Consider the following 23,079-nt stretch of genomic DNA (forward strand, 5'->3'; position numbering starts at 1 on the left):
CAAGATGTCGTATGGATGAAATCAAACAGTATGAAACCTTTGGGGACTGGCTTTTTTCCACTTAGTGAAATTCCCTGGAGATTCACCTGAGACGTTGCATGTATCAACAGCTTGCTCCTTTACTACGAAGTGGTATTGCATGCCATGGGTGGGTCACAGTCTGTCTAACCATCATCCCCGGAAGGACCCCTGTGCTGTTGCCAGCTTCGGGTTACTCTGAATAAAGCTGCTATGAACATCTTATGTACAGGTTTTTGTGTGCACATAAATTTTCTTTTTCTTCTGGGATAAATGCCCAAGAGTATACATGTTTGTTTTTAATGAATTAGTTGTCATATTTTCCAGTCAAGAGATTTCACCTAAAAAAAATCCACGTTCCTGATTTCTCCTCCCTAATCACAACATCTGGAAAGACAAGGCACAGCAACTCATGATCCTAATGGGTCAGAGCATTCCAGTCCCCTTATGCCCTGCCTAGTCCCTTTTATTTATTTACCTGCCTGCCAAGGCTCCTGGTTTACCTAAGTAAGTGGGCAGAATTGGAACACGACGGGTTTTGTATATACACATGTCTGCAATTTCTCTGCTCAAGCAGAAAACACTGGTTGCCTATGGGGAAGTGGCCGTGAGGGGGAATCACTGTTACTGCGAGCCCTTTGGGGCTTTTTTAGTTTAAGCCACCTGACTGTATGACCACAAACATGAATAAAATGTGCAAACAAGAACACTAACATTTCCTCACAGATGCCCCTCTGGCACCGCTTTTCCCCTACAACTCTTCTGTTTCTTCAGGGAAGAGAATCCGGTGGAATTCCCCTTCCCAGAGCACCTGGTTCTACACAGGCAAAAAGCCCCTAGCTCTGGGATCTAGCTTCTCCAAATGCACATGTTCCCTGGTCTGGGGTCTTAAGGCTTTGACCCCCAAACACCCCTCATCACCATCCAAAAGCCCGATGACCCCTGGGCCTCTCTGAAGTCCAATCGGGTATCCATCTATACCCAGCCCTGGGGCCACCTCCTCCAAGAAGCCTTCCCAGCCTGACTGAAATTCAGCATCTCCTTCCTTGTCAGGCAGTGGCATTAATGCGTGCCTTTTTGGTTACAATTCAGTGCACACTTCCTGAAACTTTTACACAAGCTGGTCTGGTGCACCCTCACCCCACCCCTTTCCTGACCTCCCACTAGACTGCCCCCCTCACCCGCCCCCCCCCCCTTGCAATAGATTGACATTTTGGAGGCACTGGTGCCGCGTTGTGTCTGCTGAACCCACTCCCTCATGCAAATCATGACAAAGACATCTACAAACCACAGAGCACAAGACGTAGACTGAATGTAAGATCCAAGATCTCTGCATGCAGATGAATTCAGTGATGCTGAACATTCTTCTCTCTCTTTTGGAGGGGAGAGGGGGTAGAGTGAGCTCCCGCAGTGCTGGTGCTCCAAACCTGCCCTTTGGGTAACCTCCCTGACTTCCAGAAGCCAGAAGACAAGGGCTTTGGGATCTGAGAGCCCTAGCGCTGCTTGCTGGGTGATCTTTGGGCCACTCAACCTGTTTCCTCCAGGAGAAATGGGGATCATAATCTCTCTCCGGCCGGGCAGTGTGGAGGCTGAAGTGGGAGGAAGGACCCAGACAGCTCTCAGTGCTTCAGCAGGTCGCTGCCCCTTGTGGAACCCGGGTCCCTCTTCTGGAAAGCACAGACCGGGATGAAGCGCTCCTCGGCACTCCGCTTCCCCAGATTTCCGGGGTGCCTGACCCTTTGCGTGTCGACGGTCAGCCTCCCCGACCGAGTTCACGGTTACGGCCTCGTTTGAGCCGCGTCCAGGCCCGGCTCAATTGCCAGAGGCGAACAGAGCTGAATGAGTGGCTGCGGGCAAGGCCGCAAGGCTCCACACTGGCGCCCAGTACAGCTGGAGAGTTTGAAACCTCGGGGTTTGAGCGCGGAGACCAGAAAACCGGGCAGCGGATCCCGCGTGGTAGAGGGGTGGCCCGCAGGCGCAAGCGTTCAGGCTGACCCCACGTGGGCGCGCGCCCTAGCCTCTCATCCCCCGCCTTACGGTGGCTCGGGCACGGGCCCCAACCCCCACCGTGTCCCGGGGCGCGTGTCCCAGATTACCCACCCTCTCCCCGCCCGCACTGCGCGGCCAAGGGCGCGCGCGCTCTAGATGCTCCCTCCGCCCCGCGTGGTCGGGGGCGCGCGGGCCGGGGTCGGGGGTGGGGTCGCCACGGGCTCGGCCCCTTCAGTTCCCGCGCTCGGGCCCCGCCGAGGCCCAGGAAGTGGCCCTAGGCCGCGGCCCTCGCCCCGCCTCCTCCCGCCCGCGCTTATCACCTGCTGGCCCGGCGCACGCGGGCGGGGAAGGAGGGCGACAGGGGGAGCGCGCGGGCGGCCAGGAGCCGGGTCGCCGGAGGTGAAGCGCGGCGAGGATGGCGGCGCGGGGCCCGGGGCTACCGCCGCTGCTGCTCGCGCTCTCGGTGCTGCTGGCGCTGGGCCCCACCGCCGCGGCGGCCAAGCTCAACATCCCCAAAGTGCTGCTGCCCTTCACGCGGGCCACGCGCGTGAACTTCACGCTGGAGGCCTCGGAGGGCTGCTACCGCTGGTGAGGCGCGCGGCCCACGGCCGGAGGAGGGAGGGCCCCGGGGCCGGGCGGGCCGGCAGGCGGGCGCGCGCTGCAGGTGCGCCGGCGAGGGGAGAGCGCGGCCGCGGCTCGCCGGGCCGGGCCGCGCCGCGCGGGGCCGGCGGGAGCGCGCGGCTTCCGGGGCCGGGGCGGGCGCCCGGGGGCCGGCGGGGCGGCCGGGCGCGCCCCCAGCGGGCCCGCGCGCAGCAGGTGCGCCGGCGCGCGCTTTCTGGGCACCCGGGCCGCTGCCAGGCCGCCCAGGCCCGCCTGAGAGGCCGGCCGCGCGGAGCTCGGCGGCTTGCGCGCGGGTCGCCGTCACTGCGCATGGCGCCGCCTGGGCCTCCGCGCGCCTCCGGCTGGAAGGGAGCGGGGCCCGGGCCGCAGCTAGCTGTTTGTGCGGGAGGAGGGAGCCCGAGAGTCGGCCTGACTTGAGGAAGGGCTCCGGGAAGGCCCTACCAGGGAAAGGGGTCTTCAGGACTTCCCCTGTGGGGAGAGGAGTGCCCTGGAGCTCCTGGGCCGGGGATGGGGGTCCGCGTGGTCTTACTCTTCCCCTTCATGTCCAGGACTCCGGGGAGCGGATGCTCAAGGCCCTACAAAGCCCTAGCCCGGAGACGCAGGTTTCTTGGTTTTGTCCGGTGATGGGGGACTCATCCCTGGCGCCGGACTGGTGTGGGAGTTGGGTTTGTGGGGAAGTATGAAAGGCGTGCGTGGGAAGAATTATACCGGTTCGGCATCGTTGGGAGGAACATAAACCTTTGATGAAAGGTCTTGTGAGGGAAACCCTAGGGACCCATTTTACAGATGAGAAATGAAACGCAAGGACTGCTTGGTGATTCACCTCCGGTTGTCCAGAGTGGGGTTAAGCCTTTATGCTCAAAACTCAGGCTTTTTTTTCTGTCCCCTCCGCGCTTTCTGGGGCATCAGGAATTCCACATTCATTGTGGAGGGGTGGGATCTCGGAAACCCCAGAAAAGAATGAAACCAGAGGCCTCCGTTTGTTCCCTCTTACCCCCTAGACCGAGAGGCCTGGCTGGGCAGGGTAATGTGGCGCAGACCTTCCATCTAAGCCGCCAGAGAATTCAGCTTCTACTCTCACAGGTGGAGACAGCCCAGGGTGTGACTGAGGCCCCACCTTGCTAGAGATGAAAAAAGGCGGTTCTCTGCCCGCTGGCTTCCATGAGGCGCTTTTGCCTCTCTCTTCCTTTTCCTGTTTGATGCCTGGGTCAGTGCTGAGGCTCAACAAGGTGTGATCACGTTTCAGAGAACAGGTGTGCGTATGTATGTTTTGAGTCTGTCTGGATATCAGTGTGTGCATATCAGGCAGACATGCTTGACCCCGACCCTGGCCCAGAGCAGCGGTCTTCCTCCTTAAGTATGCTATTTGCAGCTATGTGTTTTCTGAAAGCGCCCTTGTGAAATAAAGCCATGCTGAGTCAGCCAATTGCATTTGGGGCTTAGTGCCTTATGCCCCGGGAGGGTCTTGTTTCTGGCTTGGCACCAGAGGCTGGCCTTTGGCTCAAAAGTTTTCTATATACCTGACTAGGGCCTTGTCTTGTGTGGGAAGATGAACTGCTAGTCCATGCTTTCCAGGAGATACATGCTTGTTCTCTGGTGGAGGTTGTCTGTTCTCTTGATATATGCGCAAGAAAGAGGAAGCTGATTGTTAAAAACAGCTGGCTTCAAATGAGTCCCTTTGGATGTATTTGTGTGCTACTTCCTTTGAGATTCTATAGCTACACTCTTTTTCCCCCTAAGTACATTTTCTTTTCTGAGAGGGGCTGGTGATTTTTAATTTACTTGTAAAGCTTCTTAGGAGAAAGGGGAGGGGGGAACCACATTCCTAATCTCCTATGCATCAGAGAAATGCTAAGTACCTTATGACTTGTTTTGCATCTGATCCATCATTTTCATCGCAAATGTGTGACTGCTTAGCTTATGTGTCTCTTCAGAGGTATTTGGTGGTGGTGATTTTCCCCTGAATTTCACAGGAAAATCTTCCATCAATCAAGCATTGAAAATATTTATTTTTAGTAGTGCTGTTCCTAGTTTAGTTCTCTGTTGCTTTAGTTTTTGAAGAATTTCCTCTGGAGGTTTTAAGAGTTGGCATGCAGATGAGCTACGTCCGCAGGTATCTAAACCTGGGAGGAAACTATCCCCTTCATCCAGGAAGTTAAGTCTGATGTGGAAGAACAAAAGAATTAAAACTCTCCTGGACCTTGGGGGAACTTTTGCTCAATCGTTTGAATTTGGAGCCAGGTTCCACGTTTACACTGAAACCGCTGCATGCCTCAGCCAGTGCCTTAAAGTTGACACTTTTCCTCTTTCTTGATTTTATAGCATCAAATATTCGGACAGCATTTGGCCCGGGGAGCCCTAGAGATCGTAATGCAAATTGTCCTCGGGGCCTCAGAGAAGGAAGGGCTCTGTGATGTGGCATAAACACAGGTGGTCCCCGACCAGCGATGGTTCTACTTAGATTGTTCAGCTTTATGATGGTGCAAAAGCGATAGGCATTCAGCAGAAACTGTACTTGGGACTTTGAGACTGTACTTGGGACTTTAGATCACTTCCCGGGCTAGCGGCATGCAGTCTGACGCTCCCTCTGCGAAGCTGGGCAGCAGGCAGCAGCTACAGGTCAGCCAGGCGATCACGCGGGTCAACACCCAATACCCTTACAAGCATTCTGTTATTCACTTCCAGGTACAGTATTCAACAGTTATAGGACACACTCAACCCTTCATTATCAGATAGGTCTCTGTTAGAGGATTTTGCCCAACCGGAGGCTAATATAAGTGTTCCCAGCACGGTTAAGGTAGGCCAAGCCAAACTATGATGTTTGGTACATTTGGTGTATTAAATGCACTTTCAACTTGTAATACATATGTTTCTGAAGTTTATTTTGGAGGGAGGGAGGGAGGGAGAGAGAGAGAATACAAGTGGGAGAGGGGCAGAGAGAGAGAGAGGGAGAGAGAGAATCCCAAGCAGGCTCCGCTCTGATGTGGGCCTTGAACTCACACACCATGAGATCATGACCTGAGCCAAAATCAAGAGTTGGACGCTTTACCGACTGAGTCACCTAGGCGCCCGATAGTTTCAATTTGAGATGCGTTTATCGGGGCCTGAGCCCATCGTAAGTCGAGGGAGATCTGTGGCAATAGTCTCTGAGTTGAGTGGGAGCTCCCGGGATGCCACCATTCCCACCTCCTTCCGGGACTTGCGGCCTCTGGCTAATTGGAGATTAAGAGTTGCACACTCTACGGACTGAGCCAGCCAGGAGCCTCAGGTCTTTTTTTTTTTTTTTTTTTAAGGTATCCTTTTATATACAAAATGGCATTACATAGAGAATTGGGAAAATACAGAAAAAGAGAAATAGGCCCTAATCCTTCAGCGTAACACGGCCAGTCACTATTTGAGCTTCCTTTTAGTCACTAATTCCCCCCCTGGAGCTCCTTTCTAACATTGCCTCATGCTTGGTACTTGGGTCATTTGGTATCTTTTTCTCTGCTAACCACCAGCTCACATTAAGGCTCAAGTATTTTTCTTTTCTTTTTCTTTTTTTTTTTAAGTTTATTTATTTATTTTGAGACAGAGAGAGAGAGGGAGAGAGAGAGAATGTGAGTGACAGAGGGGCAGGGAGAGAGAGAGTCCCAAGCAGGCTCTGCGATCTCAGCATGGAGCCTGACACGGGGCTTGATCTCATGAATCAAACGGTGAGGTCATGACCTGAGCCAAAATCAAGAGTCAGACACTTAACTGACTGGGCCACCCAGGTGCCCCAGGTCTCAAGTATTTCTTTATGGTGTTTCATTATCTTCCAAAATTCTGAGTGTCTGGGCACCATTCTGGTGTTCCATCATCTGCTCACGCTTTCCCCTGTGATTGAAGTCCCAGGTTGTTCTGCTTTCTCCCCTGGGCTTGTCTTGGAGAAAGTGAGTATCTTAGGTCAGTTACCCAGTGCAGCCTGAGACGAGGACTTGGTTGCCTGTGGTTTATTGGAGAGTGTGCTCTCCTGGGAGGCAGGATAGGGAAGAGGAAGGACATGAGTAAGGATGTGGTCCCAGAGAAAGTCTGTGTGACTCTTGTGACCTCGTGCAGTTGAAACGCACTTCAGGGCCATCTCCCTTGAGGTACAGGGGAAGCTGAGCTTTCGAGCTCGCACCCGCAGTCAGCCAGTGGCTGCCGCTGGGGAAGGGGGTGTTGTGCAGCCTTCTGGGGCTCTGGGTGAAGCAGCCCAATTGGCCAGGGGTGTTTGAATGGGTTAGGTTATGTGCGCACACCATGAGCGGCAGCATGCCCCCCGCTGAGGGGGGGGATCGGCCTGGTAAAGGGCATCTAGGCAGGGCATCCTAGAGCCCCCACTAAGCTGCTGTACCCAGACTTCTCCTCCTTCCCTGTGCCCGAAGAAGCCTTCCCAGGGCACCCTGAAGCTGCCTGGCGTGTTGGCCAGGCTGGGTCCTGAACCAGCGTGCACTTCTCAGCCACGGGTGTTAGGGTTCTTGGGAGGCAGATGGGAGCCCTTCCTGCTGTGGCGGTCCCCATACAGTGGCCCTTGTCCTTGGCGTGTGTTGCGTCTCACGCACCTCAGATGACCCTTGGCGAATCGGGGCACTTAAGAGCCGACAGTCCCTCTGCCCTTGCTGACCCGCGGCTGTGTGAAGTCCAAGGCCGCAGCGCACCTCCCAGGGCCTCTCGGCCAGTCCCGCTGCAGCCTGGGGAAAGTGGAAGAGAAAGAGGAGGGGCAGGGTTTCCTCTGGCTCTTCCGGGGCCCCTTCTGCACACTGAGTCAAGGAGGAAAGTCAGCCAGCCAGCTGCCTTCTGCCAAGCTCACGGACTCGGCCTGAAGGACGAAGGCTGTTGATGTGCTTGAAACTGGACAGGTGAGGCAGTAGAACCCAGGGGAAACTGGAGAATCAGGCCCTGAAATCGAAATAAAAAATTGACAATGTGGAAGCTTAACCAAAAAAGTGGGCTTGATTCAGCGGGAGGCCCATCAGTGCTCACTGTGAAGGGCCATCCTGCCCAAGTGCACTGGTCAGCAACACACATTTCACAGATGAGGCCTGGGGGTCTACTTAGCAGGGGATGAATGTCTGTGACTTATACCCGAGCCAGGTGCCACTCCTGGGCCTGGGGCCTGGGATTGTGAACAGGCAGATGTGTTGGTGCCCTGCTGTCCTGGAGCTTGTAGCTGGCTGGGAGAGTTAAATGATAAACCAAGATGAAATGAATGGCTGCATTTCCTATGGTAAGAAGTCTGCGAAGGACATAAAACAACACATTGTGACAAGGGCTGCAGAAGATGGCATGCGATTTTGGGCAGGGTGGTCAGGAGAAGCCTTTTTGAAGCTGACCTGGGACCTGAATGGGTACCAGCCAGAGGGAGAAGCAGGTGCAAAGGCCCTGGGGAGGGGCCGAGCTTGCCGGAGGAGCACAGACAAGGCATGTTTGGTGAGGGGAAGGGCGACGTTAGAGAGGGTGACAGGGGCCGGGCCATGTGGGACCTTGTGGGCTGTGGTTAGGAGACAGGAAGCGGGTTGCCAGGGTCAGGACTTGGGACGTGTTAGCCTGGGACCAGTTCATTCTTAGGGCCTTGCTCTCTGCTCTGCACCCGCCTCGAGGTCGGCCTGCAGCTCGGGGCTGCCTGGGCCTCGTGCGGTTCCCTTCGACGACTCACAGAGGGAGGTGCCAGGAAATGTGTGTTGACTTGAGTTGACCTGGTGCTGGGTTGTTTTCTTCCTGCCTCCTTTGCGGTCTGCTCTGCCCTGCTCTGCCCCCACAATTGGGTGGCTTCTTCCCTGCAGGCCCTGCCTCTGCCCCAGAGGGGCCGGAGCCTGCAGGTGGAGGGGAGGCGGGCTGTGCGTCCCTCCACTCCCACCCACCCCCTGCTCCTGTGCATCTCTCACTTCTCGTTTTTGGACTCTCTTTCTGGCCTGGCCTTGGGTTCCCCTGCCCAGCTCCTGTTCCTGTGTTCTGAGGAGTGGTGAGTGGTTCCCTCAAGGCCGCGGGGCCCCAGAGCGCCTGACGCAGTGTGTGTGAGCTGGCCTTCTGTCCCACGGAATGGGAAAGACTGACCCTTCCAGAAGCCACTGTCAGCCCGTTAGGTTTCCTCAAAATAAAAGTGGATTTCTGGTGCCAATGTGCAGCTTACATTTTTGTTTGTTTGTTTTTTAAATTGTGGTAAGATACGCATCTTGCAAAATTTACCATCTTAATCATGTTTAGGTGCACAGTTCAGTGGCTTGAAGTACATTCACACTGTCGTGCAGCCGTCCCCACCGTCCATGTGCAGAACTTTCGATAATCCTCAACTGAAACTCTGCCCCATCAGACAGAAACTCCCCCTCCTCCTCCCCCCACAGCCCTGGGAAACCACCATTCTGCTTTCCTTAACACCTTTGAATATTTGCATGTCTCCTGAGAGCAGACATGCCCCCCTCCTCCTGCCAGAGTCTGGTAACATTGTTTTGATACATTTGTTTTTATGGTTACCAGAGATGTAGGGCAAACGGTATGGGCTTTTCCTTTTCACTAGTGATACAAGGTTTCCTTTAAGAAAAATTTTTTTGGGGGTGCCTGGGTGACTTAGTTGCTTAAGTGTCCCAACTTTGGCTCAAGTCATGATCTTGCAGTTTGTGGGTTCGAGCCCCGCATTGGGCTCTGTGCTGACAGCTCGGAGCCTGGAGCCTGCTTCAGATTCTCTGTCTCCCTCTCTCTCTGCCCCTCCTCTGCTTGCTCTCTGTCTCTCTCTCTCTAAATAAATAAAACATTAAAAAAATTTTTTTAATTATTATTTTTTAACATGTTTTATTTACTTATTTTGAGAGAGAGGAGGGGCAGAGAGAGGGAGAGAGAGAATCCCAAGCATGCTCCGCGCTGTCAGCAGAGAGCCTGATGTGGGGCTTAAGCCCACGAACGGTGAGATCACAACTTGAGCCCAAATCAAGAGTCCGACGCTTAACCGATGGAGCCACCCCACAGGGTTTGCTTTTAAAGTGCTTTTTCTTTAAAGAAGAATCCATCTAGAAGAAAAAAATAAGAAAACGATGCAAGGGTCACCTGGATGTGACTGGACCCCTGGAGGGCAGCATACAGAGAGGGGGCCTGGAGGTGGGGAAGGGGCTGGCAGACCGCAGCTGTGCAGGCAGCTGGCCCGGGAAGCCGGACATGCACATCCAGAGGCTTCAGATATCGAAGGGGGTGTGTGGCAGAGGGAGCCAAGATAGCAGAACCAGTTTTTTTTTTTTTTCTGCGAATCCCTTTATATTATTCCCCACTTAATCCTAAAAAAAAAAAAAAAAAAAAAAAAAAAAAACCACACACAAAAACAAAAAACCCTTTTTGGTAAGAAGGACTACTCCCTGTGCAAATTGGTAGCCGGAGATACACGTGGGGTTGTGATTCAGGAGGGGGCTGAGGCCTCTTCTGCTGGAGTCTGGGAGCCCAGGCCCTCCCCTCGGGCAGCCCCAGGGCGGGTGGGAGGCCTTTGGCCCTGTTTTGAATAACAGCGCCTCCAGCAGGAGGGAGTAGGGCCCTGTCTGGACTGGGACTGGGGCCGGGAACGGGACCGGACCGGGTCCAGAGCCAGGCTGGGCTGAGCCTTTTTTTTTTCTAGGAATGTGACCTTGGGCTGGTGACTTAACATCTCTGTGGAGATCTCAGGCGTCAAATGGGGGTTTTACCAGGATGCTAGGAGCAAATGAAACAGTTGCGTTGTGTTTCACCCTGTGCCTGACAGAATAAACACATAATGAATACAAGGGTTTTTTTTGGGGGGTTTTGCTTAAAAAGAGAAAAATACCAGTACTTTGAATGAAATAAAGCAATAAGCCTTGAAGAATTCAGTCAGGGGTGTTTCTTTCGTCCAGATTCTTCTGCCTATTAGGCAACAGGAAGCTCAAGCCAAAATAGTTTAAATAAAACCAAGGAATGTTGTTTTGGCTTCCGGAACTGAACTGAACGCCCTCGCTTCTGTGCTGCAGGGGTTCGTGTGACGTCAGCAGGACCTGGCTTCTTGGTCCTTGGGTCTTGGCTTTGGCCGGGTACCCTCCTGGGGTGTCAAGGTCACAGTTCCAGCCGTACAGCCCCCAGAGGCCAGTCTAGGGGGGCACAGGCCACAGCACCCATTCGGGCTGACTCACCTGGGCACGTGCCTGGGTCTGAACCCCTCTCCAGTCAGGTGAACACAGAGAGCCGATTGGCCAGGCCCCAGCTACCTGTCTCCTAGAGTCTGGAGCAGGGTGAGCTCTCTGCAGCCTTATGGTCTGAGAGTGTGAGGAGAGGCAGCACCCACAGAAAAGCTGGGTACTGTGACTGAGAGAGGTGGATGGGGGCTGGGCAGCCAAAATCCAACATGGGCCACCAATGGGAATGACATCCTCCTTGCCTTCCATTCAGTTAGGACATTTGGTGAAATTAGGTTTCTAATTAAAAACCTTCTCAGGGGCACCTGGGTGGCGCAGTCGGTTAAGCGTCCGACTTCAGCCAGGTCACGATCTCGCGGTCCGTGAGTTCGAGCCCCGCGTCAGGCTCTGGGCTGATGGCTCAGAGCCTGGAGCCTGTTTCCAATTCTGTGTCTCCCTCTCTCTCTCTGCCTCTCCCCCATTCATGCTCTGTCTCTCTCTGTCCCAAAAATAAATAAACATTGAAAAAAAAAATAATAAATAAAATAAAAACCTTCTCACAAAGAAAAGTCCAAGCCCAGGGGTGCCTGGGTGACTCAGTCGGTTGAGTGTCCGACTTCGGCTTAGGTCACAATCTCGCAGTTTGTGTGTTTGAGCCCCACGTCGGGCTCTGTGCTGGTAAGCCTGGAGCCTGGAGCCTGCCTGGGATTCTGTGTCTCTCTCTCCCTCTGTCCCTCCCCACTCACGCTCTGTCTTTCTCTCTCAAAAATAAATAAACATTAAAAAAAAAAAAGAAAGAAAGAAAATTCCAAGCCCAGATGGCCTGTCTGTAAATCCTACAAAACACTTAAGGGATGGATAGTACATGTTTTGTATAAAGTCAAGAAAGAAAAAGGAGTGATGATACCCTAGGTCATTTTTATGAGGTCAACATTCCACTTGTTGCCAACCAGACAAAAACATTACAAGAATAAGAAATCCACAGGAGAAAAGCACAAATTCTTTAACGGAATAGTAGCAAGTCAGATCCAGAAAACTATAAAAAGGATGATGAGTCATCATGACCCACTGGGATAAATCCCAGAAATGCAAGGTTGGTTTAACATTCACGATCATGGTAAGTCACCGTATCAATGGAATGAAGAAGAAAAGCCATATAATTGTCTCTATAGGTGCAGTGCATTCAACACCCATTCACGGTTAAACATTTGTAGTAAACTAGGCGTAGGAGAGAATGTATAACCTGATACAGGGCACCTGCCAAACCTTGTACCAGAGTCTTGTGCTAAAGGTATTGGGGGCAAGAAGTCCCCAAGGAGTCCACAAGCCGCGGACTCGGTCTTCACATTGTCTCTGAGGGAAGTTGGACAGGAAAAGGTCATTGCCAAGCCGCTGCCTGGAGACATTTGTGCTTGCTGAGCCGTTTGCCTTGAATGCTCTTCCCTCAGATATTCAAAGGGCCAACGTCTGCCTCTCCTTCAGAGACATTTGAGTCTGTGCTCGTTTCACCCTCTCTGCTAAGGCTTCCTCTGACCATCCTCCTAAAAATCGCAACCTTTCCCATCCCTGCTTTATGTTTGTCCGCAGCCCTATTGTGTAAGATCCTGTATTCACTTACTTGTTTTGTTTATTCTTCCCACTGAAATGTAAGCTCCATGAAGATGGGGATTAATGCATATCTTGTCCCTTGGTGTATCCCCAGCACTTAGAGCAGCAGATAACCTGGAGTACAGCATATAACCCAGCAAATGTGGATTCGGTGCATGAATGCATGAGGACCAGTGGGGCTGTGCGGGCTGAGAGGAGGGGGTGAGGAGGCTTGGGGATGGGGCCGTGCAAGAGCTGCCATTTACCGCGAGCCACGAAGCCATGAAGGCCGGCAGCCTGAGAGCTGGGAGAAGGAAGGGCATGTGAGGTGGCGGGAACGGCAGAAGCAAAGGAATGGAGGTATGAAAGCTGGGAGGGAGGGTGGGAGGGAGTTCCGGGCAGAGGTTAGACTTGAAGTCTGATGGGTCGGGATCTTGCTGGCGGTGTGGTTTTCGGCCAGTTACCCTGTCTTGGCTCCACCGTTGACGGTGGGGGTCCCTGATAAAGCTGCTATGGGGGCCTGACAACAGGGACCAGGGTCAGGCTTCGCTCAGGGAAAGGGATGGACACGGTGAGGCATAAATGTTCATGATCTAGAAGGACCTGCATTGTCTTCCTTCCCTTAAAAAGCTAAGTTCTCCTGGTCAGCACTGCACGAAAGGCCTCTCATTTGAGAACCTTGTGTTTCCTGAACTTGAGAGCTTGCTATGTTCAAGGCCCATAATGAGAGCTTTATATCTTCTATCCCATCTAATCCACCCCGATCCTTTGCGGCAGGAACTATTTTTATTCCACCATGCAAGAGAAGAGACAGAGGCCTGGAGAGATTAGATTGTTTGCTTAAGGCCACACAGCAGGTGAGTGGCAGCACCCTGCTGTCTTAGGACGTCACCTTGTAGCAGAGACCAACAGAGAACAGAGGGAGGCCTGTCACCATCACCAAGTGCCGCTTACCACGCTGCGCCAGGGGCCTGGGGGAGCCCTGGGAGCCTGTCCTGTGGGCCCTGGGGCGTGCCGGTCAGTGGGAAGACGGGGCCCATCGACCACCGGCTGAGATGTATGGAGGGACCGTGCACGTGCGAGCTGGGGCATCACGAATCCTGCCGGTTGACTGACAGTTAATTTAAACTGGGGTCAGAGGAAGGCTCTTCAGCAGAAAAGCTGTAGGAGCCAGGACTTGTCTCTTCGGTGGAACACGGTGTTATGTGCAAATGAATTGGGCTGTGCAAATTCATTCATTCATTCATATGTGCAAATGAATTGGGCTGTGGCCGCAGAGAGCTGGCTTCCGTGGGTGGCAGGTTACCTAGAGGGTGTCTCAGCTGTCTGGGCTGCACGCGGACCTGCCTCCTAGGCTGTTAGTGCTTGTCTGTCTCTGAGCCCCGTCCCCGGGGGTCTGTCCCGAGGATCCCGTGCGCTGTTGCCTGGGATGTGTGCGGCCGCCACGTTCGGTCTTGTGGCACGGGACACATCCTCCGCTCCTCGCCGTGGGACCTGCCCAACCAGAGAGGGGACTTGCTGGTCTCCAGAGCCCCTGACGTCAGTGCGTGAGGCTGCTCTGTCCTTGTTTTTCTGGAAGCATGGGGAAATGGCAGCTGATAGACTAGTGCCAGAGAGAAGGTGTAGCTGGCGTGGTGGGACCGGGTCGCTCTCCCTCTGCCCCTTGTCTCCCACGCCGTGAAGCTGCAGACGCTTCGGGCCACTGTCAGAGTTTGGCTTTGTCTTACTCATGACCTGCATTGGAATTTACTTACTGTCTCCTACAAAATGACTCACTTTTTTGGGAAATTGATACTGTCTTTAGTATAAACATTTATGAACTCATGAGTTTGATACATTTGTTTTTCGTAACACACTTTACAATGGAAGAATAACAATTGAGGGACACCTAGGTGGCTCAGTCGGTTAAGCATCCAACCTCCACTCAGGTCATGATCTCGTGCTTTGCAAGTTCAAGCCCTGCATCAGGCTCCGTGCTGGCATTGTGGGGCCTTCCTGGGATTCTCTCTCTCTCTCTCTCTCTCTCTCTCTCTCTGTCTCTCAAAACAAATAAACCTTTTTAAAAATTTTTAAAAAATAAAGTGAAAGAGGGGCGCCTGGGTGGCTCAGTCGGTTAAACGGCCGACTTCAGCTCAGGTCACAATCTCATAGTCCGTGAGTTCAAGCCCCGCGTTGGGCTCTGTGATGACAGCTCAGAGCCTGGAGCCTGTTTCAGATTCTGTGTCTCCCTCTCTCTCTGCCCCTCCCCTGTTCATGCTCTGTCTCTCTCTGTCTCAAAAATAAATAAACGTTAAAAAATTTTTTTAAAAAAATAATAAAGTGAAAGAATAAGAATTGAAATACGTAAAGAGTTCATTTAAAAAATAGTTCGTCTGTAAATGACTCCTCTTTGCTGTTGTGTGTATCATACCCCGGTGAAAATACTTATGAAGGGGGAGAAGTATCTGACCTGGAGTTGCACAGACCTTGCTGTGATCCCTGGCCCTGCCACTGACAGCTGTGGGGCTTGGGGAAAATTACTTGACCTCTCTGAGCCTCAGTTTTGTTTTCCCAGATAGGCCAGCTGGAGGATAAGTAATCTGATGGATGTAAGTATTCAACCCTGGTTTAACATGTGGTGGACAATCCCCTTTCTTATCTTCTAGCCCCTCCCTGCGTTAGTAAGGATTCTCTAGAGAAACAGGACCAATAACATATAATTTTATTACATACGAAGGGATTTATTACAAGGAATTGGCCCATATGATTATGGACGTTCACAAGTCCCAAGATCTGCAGGGTGAGTTGGCGAGCTGGAGACCCAGGGAAGCCAATGATGTAATTCCCATCCAAAGGCTGGCAGACTGGAGACCCAAGAAAAGCTGATGTTTGAGTCTGAAGGCAAGAATAAGCCAATGTCCCAATTCAGAGGCAGTCAGGCAAGAGAAATTCTTTTCTTCTTGGAGGAGGGTGAGCCCTTTTGGGCTCTCCAAGCCTTCAACTGATTGGGTAAGGCCCACCGATATTAGGGCAATCTGCTTTACTCGGTCTACTGGTGTAAATGTTAATCTCATCCAAAAATACCCTTGCAGAAACACCCAGAATGATGTTTGCCCAGTTAACCTCGTGGCCCAGTCAAGCTGACCCCTAAGATTAATTACCATATTCTCCTAGCACACACACACACACACACACACACACACACACACATTAAAAAAAAATTTTTTTTAAGTTTATTTTTTGACAGAGACAGAGTATGAGCATGAGCTGGGGAGGGGAAGAGAGAGAGACAGAGGGAGACACAGAATCCAAAGCAGGCTCCAGGCTCCGAGCTGACAGCACAGAGCCCAACGTGGGGCTCGAACTCATGAACTGTGAAATCATGACCTGGGCCGAAGTTGGACGCTTAACCGACTGAGCCACCCAGGCACCCCCCCCCCCTTTTTTTAAGTTTTATGTAAGTAATCTCTATACCCAACATGGGGCTCGAACTTACGACCCTGAGATCAAGAGTCATACGCTCTTCCAACTAAGCCAACCAAGTGCCCACCGCTTTTATACTTTAATCGAAACACGGTCCCTGGATGTCTCAGCACTAGCCAGATGTGAGGTACGCCTGCCCATCATCACCTCTGCTATCTCCTCCGGCACTCCCTGTCTCTGTCTGCCTGCCTCTGCGTGATTAGCCACTGTGTCTCCTCCCCCTTTGGAAAAGCGAATCTTCTCTTGCCTGATCCTAGACGCAGAAACATTCCAGAATTGCATATGTGTGGCCAACTCTTCCATTCCCAGCCCTGGGAGGAGCCAGCCTGAGTCTCCGGGGCATCTGTGGGGTTTTATGAGCCCACCCTAGAGAGCTGTGAGATGCAGACACAGCCCTTCTGTGTGGTTGGGAGGGGACTCGAGTAGCAAAACACACCCAGACCTGGCCTTGATCACGTGTATCCTGGCCCTGGCATGGCCTTTAACTAGGTCCCCTTGTCTTTCTGAGCCTCAGTTTGCGTCCCTGTACAAAGAGGGCACAGCAGTAGTTTTCTAAGTTGCGTCCAATGTTAGGGGGAAGTATGTGCATTTCAAAGCTGAAATAGTTCTGGGGCACATTGGTGGCTCGGTTGGCTGAGTGTCCGACTCTTGATTTCGGCTCAGGTCGTGATATCATGTTTGTGGGTTTGAGCCCCGCGTCAGGCTCTGTGCTGACGGTGCGGAGCTTGCTTGGGATTCTCTTTGTCTCCCTCTCTGCCCCTCCCTCATGCATGTGCGCTCACTCTCTGTCTCTCTCTCTCAAAATAAATGAAGAAAGAACAAAGTTGAAATAGTATAGAAAATAACGAAGAATAACATAATGCATACCCACAATGTTACCATTGGAATTAGCCATGGGTTACAATTTATGTATTTGTTTCCAGTCTGTTTCTTTTGGGTGAGAAATCCAACACTGCCAGTAAAGCTCAAGTTCCCTTTGCCGCCACCCCACGTTTCACCCCTTACCCCTGGCAGTCTCTGTTCAGAGCTCGAGTCCTGAGGGTACCTTTCCCTTTGTAATTCCCAACACTTTGAGTGTGCTGTTTCATCCAGAATCCACTTGAACTTCACCATGACAGGGGCACATAATTGCTGGATTCTGTCATTCTTTTGTGCCTCCTAAAAGTATAGCTGAGGGGCACCTGGGTGGTGGCTCAGTGGGTTAAGCATCTGACTTCGGCTCAGGTCACGATCTCGCGGTTCGTGAGTTCGAGCCCCTCATCAGGCTCTACACTGACCGTGCAAAGCCTACTTGCGATTCTCTCTGCCCCTACCCCACTTGTGCTCTCTCTCTGTCTCTCTCAAAATAAATAAACTTAAAAAAAAAAAAAAAAGAAAAGTATGGCTGAAGCAGGCAGGCCTCAGGACGCCCCAGAAAGACTCAGATAACTGAAAAGAACCCTTTTGCTGGTAACAGAAACACCACTGGAACGACTGTCTCAAGCCCTCCTGTAGGGGGGTGGCGTGAGCCTTCCCAGCTTCACATGCAGCCCCCTGGTGCTGAGAGAAGATTCACGGGTGAAATGGGCAGGGGTGGGGGGGGGGGGGGAGCGTGGTGCGGTCTGTCCCAATCCTGGCTGTCCGCCACATCTGTTGACGTTCTTTGTCACTTTATGAGGTGCCTTCTGGCCCTCCCAGCTGCTCCGTGAGGAGAGAGCCTGGCTCCCATTGTCCCAGCTTAGCCGAGGCGAGCAGGTGCAGGGCTCACATCCCACCACACGCCCGCGCTGGAGGCTGCCCTCCCCTGCCTGCGCGGATCGCGCTGTCTTCTGGCGGGGCCCTGGACAGCCCGCTCACTGCAGGCCCGAGGGTGGGTGGGGTGGGCACCTCCTTCCAGGCGGCTGGAGGCCACACACACTGCTTTTCTTATCTGGAGGCTGCACTTCGTGCCCTTGTATCAGCCCTAAGTGTGAAGACGGGGAACTTTCTCAAGAGGGGCAAGAGCTCTCAGCACCCACCAACTCCAGAGCTGGTCCTCGGGTGGGGGGGGATTAGAGGATATCCCCAGGACAAGTGGTGAGCTGGGAATAGTGTTTGCCTGCCTGGCTCTCAGTCCTCTGAGCTGGCTGACGCATGCCTTCACCACTCACCTCATGGGACAGTGACAGCTTGGGATGCAGCTGGTCCGCATGTTGGAATGATGAGGCCTGGGGTATGTTGGGTTACATCATAGGTATAATTAAGGTTAATTCACCTGTTGCTTGAATAGGGCTTTTTAATAGGAACTTCAAAACATAGGCATGAATCGGCCGAGCACAGCATTTTTAGGGCAGTCGACTGCTCCGTGTGATGTTACAGATGGTGGATACATGTCCTCATACACAGACCGTACAACCCCAGGAGCGAACCCCCCACAAACGATGGGCCCTGGGTAATGATGCTGTGTCCGTGTAGGCGCCCCAGTTGTCACAAGTGTGCCTTCTGTCCAGGGGTGTTGACAGCGGGGGAGGCAGTGCGTGTGTGGGGGTAGAGAGTATGGAACTTTCCACACTTAGCACTCAGTTGTGTGCAAACTTAAAACTGCTCTAAACAGTCTATTAGGGCGCCCGGGTGGCTCAGTCGGTTAAGCGTCTGACTCTTGGTTTTGGCTCAGGTCACGATCTCACAGTTCGTGGGTTCGAGCCCCGCATCAGGCTCTTTGCTGACAGCTCAGAGCCTGGAGCCTGCTTCGGATTCTGTGTCCTCGGGGGCTTGGATTCCCTCCCTTGACGGTAGGTGAGGTTTATGTTCTGAGTACTTCCGGTGGCGGTGTTGGTCCATCTCCAGGCATCCTGCCAGCAGCTCAGCGTGGGCTCGTGATGTCTGTGCCACACAAGCATCCCTAGGTGTGTGTGGAGGTGCCACTGTGCCTGCCTGGCCCCGGGAGAAGCACTCGGTGACAAGTGGAGATAGATGTCTTTTTGGCTGTGGTTTCACACCATTGCTTTTTAGCCCCAGGCATTTTTGTTTTCTTACAAGTTTCTTTCTGAATACCCCAGATCAATGGAGTTCCAGTGAGTTTAAGCCAACGGCTGGGAGGGGAGCTAAGACTGGTAGAACCTGATCTGTGCAGAGTGCAGCTCCTAGGACAGTGCTGGGTGGGCACCCCTCCCCTGGGTCCTGCACGCTTCCTGAGGGCAACACCTTATTCTCTGCTCTGCAGAGTGAATCGGAGGAGATTGTGCACCTGCTGACGATCCCCTGCTGGCTTGTCATGGCTCCCAGAATAAATCTGAGCTCTTTACTTGTGGCCCCCCGAACCTCCCTGACCTCAGTTCCTGCCATCTCTTTGACCTCAACCTCCACCATCTCCTTCAAAGATTTTTTTTCCCCCGGTTTTATTGAGCTATAATTGACACAGAACATTGTATTAGTTTAAGGTGGACAACAGAATGAGTTGATACAGGTGTATGTTGCCAAATGATCACGCAGTACATCTAGCTAACATCCATCACCATACATAGTTACAATTTTCTTCTTGTGTTGACAACTTTTGAGATCTATTCCCTTAGCAACTTTCAAATGTGCAATACAGGATTGTTAACTGTAGTAACCATGCTGTACCTTACATCACCAGGATTTATTTTATAGCCAGAAGTTTGTACCTCTTGATTCCCTTCACCCATTTCCTCCATCCCCCTGCCTCTGGCAACCACCAGTGTATTCTCTGTTTCTGTGAGTTTGGTTGCTTTTAGAGTCCACGTGTAAGTGAAATCATACAGTATTTGTCTTTCTCTTTCTGACTTACTCCACTTAGCATAACACCCTGAAGGTCCATCCATGTTGTCACCCAACGGCAGGGTTTCCTTCTCTTTTATGGTTCAGTAATATTCGTGTGTGTGTGGGGGGGGGGGGGGTGGGTGTTCCACATGTTCTTTATCCACTTGACCACTGATGGTCACTGAGGTTGGTCCAGTGTCTTGGCTGTTGTGAATAGTGCTGCAGTACTCATGGGGGTGCAGATAGCTTCTCAAGTCAGTGATTTCATTTCCTCTGGTTATATTCCCAGAAGTGGAATTGATGAATCCTATACGGGACTTGTATTTTTAGTTTTAAACATTTTTTTTTTCAACGTTTATTTATTTTTCGGACAGAGAGAGACAGAGCATGAACGGGGGAGGGGCAGAGAGAGAGGGAGACACAGAATCGGAAACAGGCTCCAGGCTCTGAGCCATCAGCCCAGAGCCTGACGCGGGGCTCGAACTCCCGGACCGCGAGATCGTGACCTGGCTGAAGTCGGACGCTTAACCGACTGCGCCACCCAGGTGCCCCATATTTTTAGTTTTTTCGAGGAACCTCATACGGTTTTCCACGGTGGCTGCCCCAATTTGTATTCCCACCGATGGTGCACGAAGGCTCCCTTTTCCCCACATCCTCGCCTTGTCTTTTTGATAATAGCCATTCTAGCGGGCGTGAGGTGATAATCTCATTGTGGCTCTGATTTGTGTTTTCCTGATGATGGGACTCCAGATTTTGAAAACTGCTCAAGAAAGGCCGTTAGCGGCTTGGGGTGGTGGTTAGGAGCACAGGCTTTGGTCAACGCCTCTGGTCTCCTGGAATGGCGTCCCAGGCCTCAGATCACACTAGTCTTTCTGTTCCTGGAGCCCTCCTGGCTGCTGCCCACCTTGGGCCTTGCCCGAACCCCCCGATCTTTGTGTCGTCTTCACCGAGACGCCTTCCCCGGAAGCTTCCATGAGCACCCTGTCTGCAGAGAGCTGTAATGGCACATGCTCACCCAGCACTTTCTGTGGAGTCTCCTCTCTGCTCACCCCCACGACTTCTCATCCCACCTTGGCCCAGGACTGTCATCAGCCTGTCATAGGCCGTGGCACCGGCCTTGGGTCACTCCCCCAATCACGCCGTCCCTTCATCCTGTCGTGGAGCCCCGTCTCTCCATGGGAAGCCATCTCCTAGATTTTGCTGGTTTATTTGCGCTTATCTGCCTTTCTTCCCATCTTTCCCTAATGTCACCTCTGTGTGCACTGGGACTTTACGATTGTGGTTGTCTTCACAGCTGGTGATCTCCAGGTTTTGTAGGACCTGTTGGGGGGTGGCTAATGCTTGGGTGGCTGCTCTGTGCCAGGCCCGGCCCAGAGGTCAGCACAGATCCACGGTGTTTCCTCCTCACCTGACACCAAAGGCAGTTTTCCCACTGATAGAGAATTATTTCCTTTTTTCCCCCAATGTTCATTTATTTATTTTAATTTTTTAATGTTTATTTATTTTTGAGAGAGAGAGAGAGAGAGAGAGAAAGACAGAGCGTGAGCGGGGGAGGGACACAGAGAGAGAGACACAGAATCCGAAGCAGGTTCCAGGCTCCGAGCTGTCAGCACAGAGCCTGATGCGGGGCTTGAACTCACGAACTGTGAGATCATGACCTGAGTCGAACTCGGACGCTTAACCGACTGAGCCACCTAAGTGGCCCTCTTAGTGTTTATTTTTGAGAGGGAGGGAGAGAGAGAGAAAGAGAGTGAGAGGGCAAAGAGAGAGGGGGACAGAGGATCTGAAGTGAGCTCTGAGCTGTCAGCACAGACCCCGACGTGGGGCTCAAACTCATGAACCGCAAGATCATGACTTGAGCTGAAGTCAGATGCTTAACCAACTGAGCCACCCAGGCGCCCTGAGAATTATTTCTTGTTCCATAGAGAAGTCTTATAAGGCTTGTAAGGTGTTCCGCTGTGTTTGGTCCCCTGTTTGATTTGCTCAGTGTGTGTGTGTTCGGGAGGGGAGGTCCCATGTCCTTCGGTGGTCATGCTTGCATTAGAGGGGCCTCAGCCGGGCCCCATTTCTCCCCTGGGTGTGAAACCCCCTGGACACCACCCACCTCCACTCTGTGTTGGCGTCTGGGACAGGGCCCCGGATGGGGACCTGCAGCTCTGGCTTCTGGTCCCAGCTGTGCCTCTGGGGGTAGCCCCACCCCAGAGAGTGAAGTCTCATCTTCCTGCTGTAGGTCATCGACCCGGCCGGAGGTGGCCAGTATAGAGCCGCTGGGCGTGGATGAAGCGCAGTGCTCCCAGAAGGCAGTGGTACAGGCCCGCCTGTCCCAGCCCGCCCGCCTGACCAGCATCATCTTCGCGGAGGACATCAGTAAGAGCTCAGTGCCCTGGGACCCGTGGTGGGACAAGAGGCGGGAAGCACCCCACTGAGACCTCGGCCACACAGCCTGCCTGGGCCTGTGGCAGCGCTTCCTCTCTCTTTTGTTGGGTCAGAGGATGCTCAGGCAGGAGGAGAGGCCATGCAGGCAGCACCCCCCCTCTCCACCCCCCGTCCCTCCCCCTGGCGCTGTGTCCTGTTTTCTCCCTCATGGAGGCTGGCTTTCCTTTCTTTTTAAAAAAAAATTTTTTTTTTAATGTTTTTATTTATTTTTGAGACAGAGAGAGACAGAGCATGAGCCAGGGATGGGCAGAGAGAGAGGGAGACGGAATCCGAAGCAGGCTCCAGGCTCTGAGCCGTCAACACAGAGCCCGACGTGGGGCTCAAACTCACGGACTGTGAGATCATGACCTGAGCCGAAGTCAGATGCTTGACCAGCTGAGCCATCCAGGCGCCCCTGGCTTTCCTTTCTAAATTATTATTTGTTACCCAAATAACTCTTCAATAGGGGTTGAATCAAAATGAAGAAAATTGTTGTGATTCTTTTTGTGATTCTCTTACTGCCCCATACTTAATTGACCACATCATAGTTGTAAAATGCTTAGAAGACAATTAACGCTATTTTCTGTCATGCTTTCTTCCATTTAACGTGATATGAAAAGTTTTCATTTTGATAGTCATTTTTTTTTTTTTAATTTTTTTTTTCAACGTTTATTTATTTTTGGGACAGAGAGAGATAGAGCATGAACGGGGGAGGGGCAGAGAGAGAGGGAGGCACAGAATCGGAAACAGGCTCCAGGCTCCGAGCCATCAGCCCAGAGCCTGACGCGGGGCTCGAACTCACGGACCGCGAGATCGTGACCTGGCTGAAGTCGGACGCTTAACCGACTGTGCCACCCAGGCGCCCCGATTGATAGTCATTTTTAACAGCTGAATAACACTTCCCACAGGGGGTTGTCCTGTAAGGATCCCGTTATAGTGGACATTTAGATTGTTTTCAAGCTGCTTGTTTCAGTGTTATATTTATACAGAGAACAATTAAGAAAAAAATTTGTTTTAAATAGGCCCCATGCCCAGCATGGAGCCCAATGCAGGGCTTGAAATTAAGACTCTGAGATCAAGACCTGAGTTGAGATCAAGAGTCAGATGCTTAACCAACTGAGCTGCCCAGGCGCCCCACTTTTGG

At 52.4% G+C, this 23,079-nt stretch overlaps 1 protein-coding gene across 4 annotated transcripts in view; it reads left to right on the forward strand.

Annotated features, from left to right (window-relative positions):
* The first annotated feature begins 2,302 nt into the window (after positions 1 to 2,302).
* The window catches only part of NUP210 (nucleoporin 210), a 112,637-nt gene continuing 91,860 nt past the window's right edge, over positions 2,303 to 23,079 (forward strand). For all 4 annotated transcript variants that reach the window (XR_007146632.1, XM_047831570.1, XM_047831571.1 and 1 more), the window contains exons 1-2: positions 2,303 to 2,595; positions 21,751 to 21,887. Coding sequence is in view for 3 of the 4 variants with exons in the window: in XM_047831570.1 (XP_047687526.1) it covers positions 2,423 to 2,595; positions 21,751 to 21,887 (310 nt within the window). In the remaining variant the exon portion in view is untranslated. The remainder of the gene's footprint in view (positions 2,596 to 21,750; positions 21,888 to 23,079) is intronic.

This window comes from Prionailurus viverrinus, chromosome A2 (assembly GCF_022837055.1).
Source record: "Prionailurus viverrinus isolate Anna chromosome A2, UM_Priviv_1.0, whole genome shotgun sequence".
In the NCBI taxonomy this organism is placed as follows: Eukaryota; Metazoa; Chordata; class Mammalia; order Carnivora; family Felidae; genus Prionailurus; species Prionailurus viverrinus.